This window comes from Sinocyclocheilus anshuiensis, unplaced genomic scaffold (assembly GCF_001515605.1).
Source record: "Sinocyclocheilus anshuiensis isolate Anshui unplaced genomic scaffold, SAMN03320099.WGS_v1.1 scaffold1115, whole genome shotgun sequence".
NCBI classification, from domain to species: Eukaryota; Metazoa; Chordata; class Actinopteri; order Cypriniformes; family Cyprinidae; genus Sinocyclocheilus; species Sinocyclocheilus anshuiensis.
Genome location: NW_015547735.1, coordinates 630,825 through 642,387, shown reverse-complemented (window position 1 = coordinate 642,387; position 11,563 = coordinate 630,825). Strand labels below are relative to the sequence as shown.

Sequence of the window (11,563 nt, the reverse complement as noted above, 5' to 3'; positions counted from 1 at the left end):
GGCGGGGGACACGCGCAATAACTTTCTTTCCATTTGACTTTCTTTCCGCGTCCAGGATGATTGTATATTATTGATTTTGTGACATATCGTAGACTTGCGTCTTTATCTGAGAGCCTTGAAGGATTAAAGTGAAGTTTATGTTTTTATTCACGAATCTGTGAATCCCTCGCCCCCCCGCGTTGCGCTCAGTCACGTGTCCCGGATCGCTTTGAGCATTACGTCAGTGTAAAATAGTGTAAAACTGATTCTGAAGTCGAACATAATCGAATATGGATCATAGAGGAGACGCTAAACATAGCTTTAGAAGTGATGGAAGTGATGTAATGACATATTTCAGTAGTCATGGGATCACAAAAAGAGAAAAACAATGTTACAAATGTAGCCTAATATAAATGCATGTTAAAGAGGAAATACTCTAAACCAATGTTTCATTTCATAAAAGGCAATTTAATTTTAGTGTTTAGTGCATTATTTAAACCATGTACGTTTGGTTCATGTGCTTTGTATACAACAGAACATTTTTCTGCGTGGTTTTTATTTTCATTTGCATATAATAAAATAAAATGCCAATGTAAATAATACGCTTTTTATCTCAAAATTAAACTTAAATTAACTTATTTTTGCTAGTTTTAATGAAGTTACCACTAGTGCTATTTTAGTATCACTATTGATTTTTTTATTAATATTTTAAATCAGTTTTTATTTTTATATTTTCTGTTTTCATTTTGATTTTAGTTAATGTTTTGATGTTTTTTGGTGTGTTTTATCTTTTTTTTTGTAGTTTTTGTTTATATATATATATTAGTTTTACTTATTTTAGTATATTTAATGTATAAGTTAAACTAAATTAAAATGAGAAATGTTGCCTTGACAGCTAGCTATATATATATATATATATATTTTTTTTTTTTCAGTTAATGTTCATTTCATTTCAAGGAATGTGTTTTTTTTAGTTGCCGCAACACTTTTAATCCTGTCTTATCATTAATATAAACATCAAGTGGTTCTAATTACATTTGAAGTATTAATAACTGAAAATGATTAGTTACAGAACTGAGGCTGTGGGAAAAGCCCAGAGGACCTCCTGCTTATAATTAAGGCATTATGTTTCAGATATTATGATAATAGTTGTCATATATGTTTTAAAGTTCCAGTGCATGATGGGAAGGTAGAAGTGTTTGTTCAAATGACTCCATTGGAAGGTCAGGAGAACATTTGGACAAGAATGTGAGCAAAGGTCATCAAAACAGCGTCTTATTCTTCTTCAGTTCATACAGAATAATAAACGGAGTCTATAGCATGTTTGCAGCATTCCATCAGCAGGAAGGAAGGAAGTACAGCTCAGACGACTTCCTGTCTGATTGCTTGCTGCTTTAGAACAGAATAAACAGCAGTTCATCGCCACGGAAACAGAAGAAACACTTCCTGTGCTGTAGAGCGATCCGCTCGTCCACTACTGAGGGTTACTAGATAGAGACAGATAGATGATGGATAGATGGATGGATGGACGGATGGACGGATGGATGGATGGATAGACGGATGGATGGATGGATGGACGGATGGATAGATAGATATTTAGATTACTTTAACTTTTATTAAAATAAAAATGGAAATGTAAAAATACAAAATAATTCAAAATATTACTTAAAAATATTAAAAAAACAACTTTTTTTCAGTTATATCAAACTGACTTATTTATTTTTTTAAATATATATATGAGAAACTTAATCTTATTTTATCTCATCTATTTGCCAAGGCAACATTTTTCATTTGCATTTCATTAGTTTAGCTTGATGTACTAAAATAACTAAAACTAAAACTGAAACAAAGATTAATGAAAACGATAGACGTATTTAAAAAATGAATAAAAAAAAAAAGAAAAAAAAAAAAGCAAACAAACAAAAAACATCAAATCCATCACTGGAGGAAGCGTTATTATGGATTATGGACTCAATGGTATTTGAGTTAAAAGTGTCTTAATGCTGGATTAGTTTCAGTTTTTGTCTTCTCCAGATGTTAACTGATGGACTGGAGTGCTGTGGATTACTTGTGGATTACTGTGATGTTTTTATCAGCTGTTTGGACTCTCATTCTGACGGCACCCATTCACTGCAGAGCATCCATTGCTGAGACACTGATGCAATGCTGCATTTCTACAAACCTGATGAAGAAACAAACTCATCCTGATCTTGGAAGGAGACCATTTTCAGTAGAATTTTATTTTTGGCTGAACTATTCTTCTAAAACGTGTTGATTTGAACCCGTCTCACGCAGGTCCAGTGAAACCCCAGACGGAGCAGCATAGCCAGTGTGTGTGATGTGTGTATTAACACACACTAATGATGTCCTGAGTGAGTCTATGGGCCGGTTGATGAGCGTCTCTCACTCGTTCGCTGCTGATAAACCTGTCGTGTGGGAGAAAACTTTATGATTTAGTTTTATGCTGCCAAATATGGCAGAGATCAATGCTGCGATGTTTCAGGTGGAGAAAAGCAACTCAAGAAACACACAAAAAGAAACGAATCTGAAGTTTCCAGTGTTTTCTGAGATTTCTGTGTTTCCACGCCGCGGCTGAACCAGATTAAAAACAGTGGCGTGAAAACCAGTACTGTAACGTCTGAAGTGCTGAGAGAAGAAGATCCTCAGAAACAAGCAGATGTTCAAACATTATCATCAACTGTTATGGTGTTTTTCTAAAATTGTATAGTGCATGCAAAATATACAATACATGCAAAAAAAAAAAATCTAAGTTATATTAAAATTAAGATCATTGGAGTATGTTTTACAAGGTAACATTTCAGTTTTTCTACTTCAGCGTTTCACACATAATTTACCTGTTGCATTAATTTACTTGCTGATTCTTCGTAATTTTTTTGTTAAATTTGAAAGTGAAAATTGTTTCACCATCAATTTCTTTCAGTGAATAATGCAAAAATAAATAAATAAGATAAACAAATTCTAATTTCTAAAATGTCTAAATTCTAAACCAATTTTTATTTACAAATGCATGATACGGCTGGATGTTTAGTGTAACATCAGCAAGCCTTTAGTGTGTGCAGGTCAAACTCACTGAACAAACTGTAACTCTGTACAAAAAAAAAAAAAGTAGGCTAAATTGGAGCATGCAATGTTACCTGCCATTTCTATTTTTCCAATTATGTGTGAAATTTACCAGCAATTTCTGAGTGAAAATAGTTTCTACATCAATTTCTTTCAGTGAAAAATGCAAGCAAATAAATAAATTAATAATAATTTTAAAGTATTTATACATCTTGGGAACTGCATTTATTTTTTTAATTACAGTGGGAGAAATTTAATTATATGAAAATAATGTCACGGTACAAATTAGCTTATTTTCCTCAAACCAAACACGTCATCACTCATTCAGATATACGTGAAAGCTCCTGCAAAAACACTCAGCAGGCAAACCAAAACAAAAGAACATTTAAGGAATAAATTGAAGGGAAAACAACTTTTACTGCACCTTTCTTCCTCAGTATCTTGTCTTGTTTTCTATTGCAAACGTCTGAAGATTCATAAATCAAGATACACACTCTTACAAATAAAGCTGCTTCACAGTGATGCCATAGAAGAACTTTTTTTATCTAAATGGTTCCATAAAGAACTTTTAGAACCTTTCTGTTTCACAAAAGCTTCTTTGAAGGTTCTTCAGATTATAAAAAGGTAGGAAAGAGACGGTTCTTTGACTCAATGGTTCTTTGTGGAACCAAAAATGTGAAGAAGCCTTTAAGCACGTTTGTTTTTAAGAGTGCATTTACCGGAGAATCAAAATTACAAATTTTTTTTAATGAGAAATGCATCAAAATGAAGTTAGTTTATGATTAAAACAAGAACAAATAAGACCTAATCTGCCAATGGAGTAAAAAAAAAATCAACTCAACCTAATTTTCATTGCACTGGCAGATATTTGTTCTCGTTTAAATCATAAACTCACTTCATTTTGTTCAGTTTCTCAGAAAACAAGACTTCTTATCTTCATTCTGCATCTTCAGATTTAAGGATGTTTGTACTGGAAAACAAGACAAAAATACTGTTTTTTGCAGTGCATGCAATGAATTTTGTTCCTTTTTATGCCTTAATTTGTGAAATCAAAACACTTTAAGACCCGCAGAAACCACATTCCTCCACGCCAAGAAGATGCGATCACATAGTACTGGATATATATATATAGATTTTATTATTTTTCAGCATAACAAATGTGTCAAAATAATAAAACAAAAGCATTAATTTAGTAAGAGAAAAAGAGGCAAAAAAAAAAAAAGTAGGCTAAATTGGAGCATGCAATGTTACCTGCCATTTCTATTTTTCCAATTATGTGTGAAATTTACCAGCAATTTCTGAGTGAAAATAGTTTCTACATCAATTTCTTTCAGTGAAAAATGCAAGCAAATAAATAAATTAATAATAATTTTAAAGTATTTATACATCTTGGGAACTGCATTTATTTTTTTAATTACAGTGGGAGAAATTTAATTATATGAAAATAATGTCACGGTACAAATTAGCTTATTTTCCTCAAACCAAACACGTCATCACTCATTCAGATATACGTGAAAGCTCCTGCAAAAACACTCTGCAGGCAAACCAAAACAAAAGAACATTTAAGGAATAAATTGAAGGGAAAACAACTTTTACTGCACCTTCCTTCCTCAGTATCTTGTCTTGTTTTCTATTGCAAATGTCTGAAGATTCATAAATCAAGATACACACTCTTACAAATAAAGCTGCTTCACAGTGATGCCATAGAAGAACTTTTTTTATCTAAATGGTTCCATAAAGAACTTTTAGAACCTTTCTGTTTCACAAAAGCTTCTTTGAAGGTTCTTCAGATTATAAAAAGGTAGGAAAGAGACGGTTCTTTGACTCAATGGTTCTTTGTGGAACCAAAAATGTGAAGAAGCCTTTAAGCACGTTTGTTTTTAAGAGTGCATTTACCGGAGAATCAAAATTACAAATTTTTTTTAATGAGAAATGCATCAAAATGAAGTTAGTTTATGATTAAAACAAGAACAAATAAGACCTAATCTGCCAATGGAGTAAAAAAAAAATCAACTCAACCTAATTTTCATTGCACTGGCAGATATTTGTTCTCGTTTAAATCATAAACTCACTTCATTTTGTTCAGTTTCTCAGAAAACAAGACTTCTTATCTTCATTCTGCATCTTCAGATTTAAGGATGTTTGTACTGGAAAACAAGACAAAAATACTGTTTTTTGCAGTGCATGCAATGAATTTTGTTCCTTTTTATGCCTTAATTTGTGAAATCAAAACACTTTAAGACCCGCAGAAACCACATTCCTCCACGCCAAGAAGATGCGATCACATAGTACTGGATATATATATATAGATTTTATTATTTTTCAGCATAACAAATGTGTCAAAATAATAAAACAAAAGCATTAATTTAGTAAGAGAAAAAGAGGCTTGGTGTGATTTGTGCGGTTTGCGGTCACGGTTCGAGGAGTCGGTACCAGAACCCGTGATAGAAACGGGTTAAGACGTCTGGATTAGATCAGAAACACAAGATGATGCTGTTTTCATTCCTCAAATCACACTCGTTCCCAGCTTCTCCACACGTTTAGTGGAGAACCTCCAGAAAAGGCCAAAAGCAGTGTGAATATGGAAGGCCTATAGATTCAAAAGCTCCTTCATGGAACACAATCAGAACGTTCTGCTTGGACTGGTGAGTTTATTTCAAAGCGATTTTCCCGATACATTCGTTAAACGTGATGGCACAGAGGTAAACAAACAAGCTGCCATTTTTGGACTGACAAACCAGATCTTCAGACACAAAACCCCATTTTTTTTGACCCCACAGCTTCTGAAAGTAATACTTTATGGACATTACAACGCAACAGGAGGACTACAGAACGGGCGTACGAAAGAAAAGTCGGGTTACATGTCAACGAAATCAAAGACAGAGAATAAAACCGAACTTTACTGACAGAAGCCAGAGTTATTGGTTAATTGCTTCTAGTTTGGCGTGTCTTCGACCCGCTCGCGTTAGGATTTGTAATTGGACGTGAGCCAGGTGAGTCCTTCGTAGAGTCCGTCGCCCGTCGTAGCGCAGGCCGGCTGAACGTACCAATTGCGATCTCTGATCCGAGTCAAACCCAGCTTCTCCTGGATCTCGTGCGGCTTCATGGCATCCGGAAGGTCTTGCTTGTTGGCGAAGATCAAGATGATTGCGTCGCGCATCTCACGGTCGTTAATAATGCGATGCAGCTCCTGTCTAGCCTCGTCGATCCGGTCGCGATCCGCACAGTCCACTACGAAGATCAAGCCTTGGGTGCCGGTGTAATAGTGCCGCCAAAGCGGACGGATCTTATCCTGACCGCCCACGTCCCACACGTTAAACTTGACGTTCTTGTACGTAACGGTCTCCACGTTGAAGCCCACCGTCGGGATGGTGGTGACCGACTGTCCCAGTTTGAGTTTGTAAAGGATCGTCGTCTTTCCCGCCGCGTCAAGTCCAAGCATCAATATTCTCATCTCCTTGTTGCCGAAGATTTTCGAAAGCATCTTCCCCATCTTGTTGGCTGTGCATATATTAAGTTAGTTGCAGGGAGAGGAATGCAACTTTTTGGTTTTTGCAGCTTTGGCAAGCGACAATCACTCAGAAAAACACTTAAACGCTGTAGGTTTCGCAAAACTCCTACAGCACCGCAAACGACCCTCAAAAATCAGGAAAAAATCGTCCTAAAATAATATGTGTTTAGATCTGTGCCAGGCCTTTCTGGTTTCCTCAGACTTCCTTCTTGTGTACCGGCTGTCGGGTCGCCTTTTTTTCGCGCTCATTCCCTTCAGACGCGCTTCAGATCGTTTGTTCGGTCACAAGAAACTCCAAACGTCAGTCATTCATCCCGAGTTCCCCCTCTTCAGTCCCTGAAACACGAGAGAAAGCGGATGAGAAAAGGGAGGGGTGTCAAACACAACTTTATTCGTGTAGTTTCGCTTCGTGTTCTACTCGTACTAGGCGCTACCGATTTACCTCATAAAACAGCCCCGGCTCGGTTCGGTCCCTTCTGTTCCTCTCCGGTTGGTTTTTCGGTCCCGGTCGTGCTGCTGTCGGTGTTACCGGAAAAGGTGCGGAGCTGCTTCAGCCGCCACTTCCTCTCTTTCTCGCTCAGGCGCACTGCGACATTCGGGCGCTCGGATCCTACTACGGCGAAGGCTCTGCTCATTAATATTCATGACGCGTATGTTTGCCATTGGACAGACTGCGGATGCGTCAGCAAGGACGTAGTTAATATTCAACAGACTAGCGTTTGATACATTGGGATCACACCACCGAACAAGGAGAGTATGACTTCGTTAATATTCATGTATTAAAGAATTCGCCTTGAGACACATAATAATAATAACTTATATGTTTATTTAATATTTTCTACACTTGAACCTCTAACACTGGCACTCTCTATTCAATTTCTATTCTATCTTACTTGTTTTCTTTTTATTTATTTATTTAAAAAATAAACTAAAAACACTTGATCCTTTAACACACACTCTTTACAATACATGTCTTTACATACTTAAAGAGCAGTGAATGGGGGAACACCACAAATATATATTTTCTGAAAATTCCTATTTGCTCAAATAGCAAAAGAAAAGGCCACAATAGTGTTTTCATGACTTTCAAAAAAAAAAGGAAAAAAATTGAGAGAGACACCCTCGCATTAGCATTATTTGTATTTTGATGCAAAGGTGATATAATACAAAGTGTAGTGTTATAAATGTACATAAATAAATAAAAAAATCAAAATATAAAAAACATTCAAGGATTTACGATGCTGATGACCGTTAAACGCGTCATCACAGTCTTGTGAAAAGGCTCCGTTCTTTTTCTATTCTATCTACTTGTTTTGTTTTTATTTATTATATATATAAAAAAAAACTTGCTATGTGCGCTAACTGAGACTTATTACAGCATTTAAATATTATTGCTCTTTTGTTGATTTTGAATAAAAGCGTCTGCTAAATGCCTAAATGTAAATTTATTTTTCTTTGCATTTCTACTCTTCTCTAGCTTGTTTTCTAATAAACCTGATATTTGTGGGAAAAACAACGGCACGTTTTTTTTATGATTCGAGCAACGGAATCATGAGCTCATTAATATTCATGAGATGAGCGTACGGTCCTTCGCCGTAGTAGGCGTTATTAATACGAGTCAAGCCCGCTCTGAATTAAATGGACGCCATTGAGACTTGGAAGAATGTAATTGGGGTGTTTTTTAGAGGCTGTTTTGTTTAAAATACCGTTCAGATATGATATTTGCAGTGTTCTGAAACGTTTTAAATGTTACGGAGTTTTTGCGTCTCAGTGGCATCATGTGACGTCGAAGGGGCGGAACTCATGACGTCACATCGAGTTCAAAAATGCCTAATTTAAATAAAACACCAGACAGACCTATAAATACGTGCATATTTGCATTTTTTTTCCCTCAGAGGAACTGACTTCCACGTGTAGCAAACAAATTAAACTGCAACTGAAGTGGTCCATGTTTGTTTTATTTTTAAAGAATTCACGTAAAAGAGAACTCAGATATAGTTTTTCCTTTACATTTGTTCCTTTATATTAGGCTACGTGAACCCTGAACTCGAAGACATTTTACATAAAACCCAGAATCTGAAATATCCGAAATGCATTTCCAAGTAGCCTTTTATTTTATTATTAAATTCAGATCAGATAGCTTTATTGGCTTCAAATGTGCGTGTTTTTAATATATTTTGTTTAATAATTAAACAAAGAAAATCATGTGATTCAAGTAATACAAAAGTAAAGCCCGTTCCACAAACACTCCTGTAGAAACATAACAAACAAACTTAATAGATTGAATCTGCGTGTTCTTCGTTTAGATGCAGTAAACTAGTTTCACAAATAAGCCAGATTTTTTTTTCAATTCTGGTTGTTTTTGAAATAACAGAATTGTGAGATATAAACTCAGAATTGCGTGAAAAAAAGTTTGGATCGCAAGATACAAAGTCGCAATTAGGCTACCGCTATTTTTTTATCGCGTGGCTTTTAATAACTATACGTAATGTATTTCAAATAAATATCATATTCAATTTTGACATGTATGATTTTTGTGGGCCGCGTTACGCCCTCTATCGGTAACCAGGGAATGACGCCACTCGTGTTTCAGTTTGGTAGCGCAGTGCGCATGCGCAAAGCATTCGGCGTCCTTCTCTCGTCGCGAGACGCAACGCGGGTGTTGAATGCGTTGTAGCGCGGCTGTTTGACCACATGTCATCAACCGCATAAAACTTCGAAGAAGTTGTGAAAATATCCGCCGTTTAAACCCAGTTTCATGGAAGACTCTGGTAAGTATCCTTCCCGCCGTAGATTTCCCGCGACTCTCGTGCGTTTGTTTCTAGAAAACTCTGAGGTAAACGAGCGGCGTCGTTTGCTAGCAGTTTAGCTAGCGTGTGAAGAGAAGAGACCAGGCCAAAACCAGACCGTTTTCATAGTTTAATAACATGTGCTGGTTTTGAAACTTTGAAATGCCACTGAACGCGTTTTAAAGCGTGTTTTGATCGTAACTCGCAAACTAACTTCGACTAATCATCGCGTGGCGTTTGACAAAGAAACGCGATGCTAACATTTCACATAACTGTAAACAAGTCCTTCGTTGTTTCTCCGTTCATGAATGTTTTCCGTGGGCATCTTTACAGCATTTCTAAGTCGTTTGTACAGAGTTTGTCGAAAACTGACCGAAACCGTCGAAACACGAGTATCTTTAGCAGCGCAAAGCTTAAAAACATGCAAATTAGGCGTAATAATTATGCATTATCACGACTGGCATTTTCTGTAGAGTCTATTATATCACAGCTTTTTGTTTATGGTTAAATAGCCCAGGGATTTCGCAAATTAAGATCTTAAATCAGAGCAGAAAGTCTTAAATTCATAAAAGTCGTGGCATTAAATATTGCATGAATTGTTCAATTATTCAAATATTCAATAACAAATATTCTAAACATCCTCAAATCAAGATACTTTTACTGGAGATGGAAAATGAACACACGAAGTCTTGCTTTCTGAGAAATTAAACAAAGCTAAGTGAGTTTTTGGTTGATATCTTTCAATGGGGAATAAAAACTTCTTACAAGGGTAAATAAAAAACTGGTTATTACAATAAGTCTTGCATAGTATTTTCTTTACTTCAAAAACTATGTCTAAAAGGGTATTATTTTATGTATTTGAGGTCTGAGATGTGGGAATGGTGGGAATTTTAGGTCAGTGTTGCCGTCTAATCAGCCAATATTGTCTTAAATAGCCTGCATAGCACTTCATCTTTTATAACATGGGGTTTTGACCAAATATATTCAATCTTGATTATTTATTTTTTATGTAAAGTACCAGTCTTTTTATAACCCCTTGAACTCATTTAAGCCCATTTCGTGTCATGGTTTCCGCAGAGGATGTTAAATTGGACATTAGGCCTTGATATTAGAGGTGCTACCATAAGAAAAGCCTAATTTTGAGCAAGTAGGTTTCTATTAATTCATGTGCATCCATGCTCTTGTTTTCTTCATAGTAAGATGGCAGTGATGCACAAAGGAGATAGGTTATATAAAACTAGAAACTAATGTGCAAGCATGCAAAAAAAAAGGCTTGTGTGCATGTAAAATTGGCTTTTAGGGGCTCTGTATGTTAATGCCACTTGGAGAAAATCAGTGAAAATAAAAATGTTTACAGATGGCTGTACTATATACCAAATAGAATGCTGAAAAAAATGCTCTATGAACCATTCATGTTAAATGTGGACATTTGAGAACCCTGGTAGTCACGATGTTGCTTGGTTTTATATCATGTTATCTTCAGACTTGCATGATGTGTGTTTGATGTGTTTGTTTCAGGTGAGCCCATGACCGGGATGTTGGACACGAATGCCCCTGATAACGGGGACGCTCCTGCTATGGAGGGCACCGGGGCCGATTACGGCACAGACCCGACCGCGACCGACTGGACGGCTCCTCCGCAGGCTCCTCTGGCGAATCCAGAAAGCCACGAGTGCGAGCAGATCCAGCAGCCGTCTGCATTGGAACAAAACCAGCTGTACTCGATGGAGCATCTGAAGTGTGCAGCGGAGAACATCGACCACACAGCCAGTCCTGCAGACCCCGGTGTGGAGAGCCTCGGGCAGCAGACGGAGTCAAACGGACAGCAGGACGAGGCGAAGCCGGCCGGAGCGGGCGACTCGGAGAGCCCTTCCAATATGGAGCTGGAAGACGCTCCCAAAGAAACCGCAGAAGCGGAGGAACCAGTGGCAGATGCAGACACAGCCGCCACACAAGAATCTGAGTTTCCTGCAGATTACGAGCGGCTCTTTAAAGTTGTGGAGGATAATCCTGAAGACTTCAACGGCTGGGTCTACCTCCTGCAGTATGTTGAACAGGAGGTGAGTGTTTTTAATGCTAAAGCATTGCATACGGTGCAGACGTTCATCATTAGCTAGAACTCGCTTAAAGGGTTTAGTATAATTTTGCCAGAAAAAGATTTAGAATTTTTTTATCATATGTGACCCTGGAGCACAAAAGCAGT

General features: G+C 36.9%; 2 protein-coding genes across 2 annotated transcripts in view; one reads left to right on the top strand and one right to left on the bottom strand.

Annotated features, from left to right (window-relative positions):
* Positions 1–5,390: 5,390 nt before the first annotated feature.
* LOC107704383 (ADP-ribosylation factor 6-like) lies at positions 5,391–7,189 on the bottom strand. The gene is made up of 2 exons (XM_016507299.1): positions 7,014–7,189; positions 5,391–6,907 (listed from the first exon to the last, which is right to left on the bottom strand). The coding sequence occupies exon 2, from the start codon at positions 6,551–6,553 to the stop codon at positions 6,026–6,028; it is 528 nt and encodes a 175-aa protein (XP_016362785.1). The 5' UTR covers positions 6,554–6,907; positions 7,014–7,189; the 3' UTR covers positions 5,391–6,025.
* A 1,996-nt stretch (positions 7,190–9,185) lies between these two features.
* Positions 9,186–11,563, top strand: part of LOC107704382 (pre-mRNA-processing factor 39-like) — a 27,262-nt gene continuing 24,884 nt past the window's right edge. Inside the window, 2 exon segments of the mRNA XM_016507298.1 lie at positions 9,186–9,342; positions 10,879–11,420. Coding sequence (XP_016362784.1) covers positions 9,330–9,342; positions 10,879–11,420 — 555 coding nt within the window. The 5' untranslated portion in view covers positions 9,186–9,329.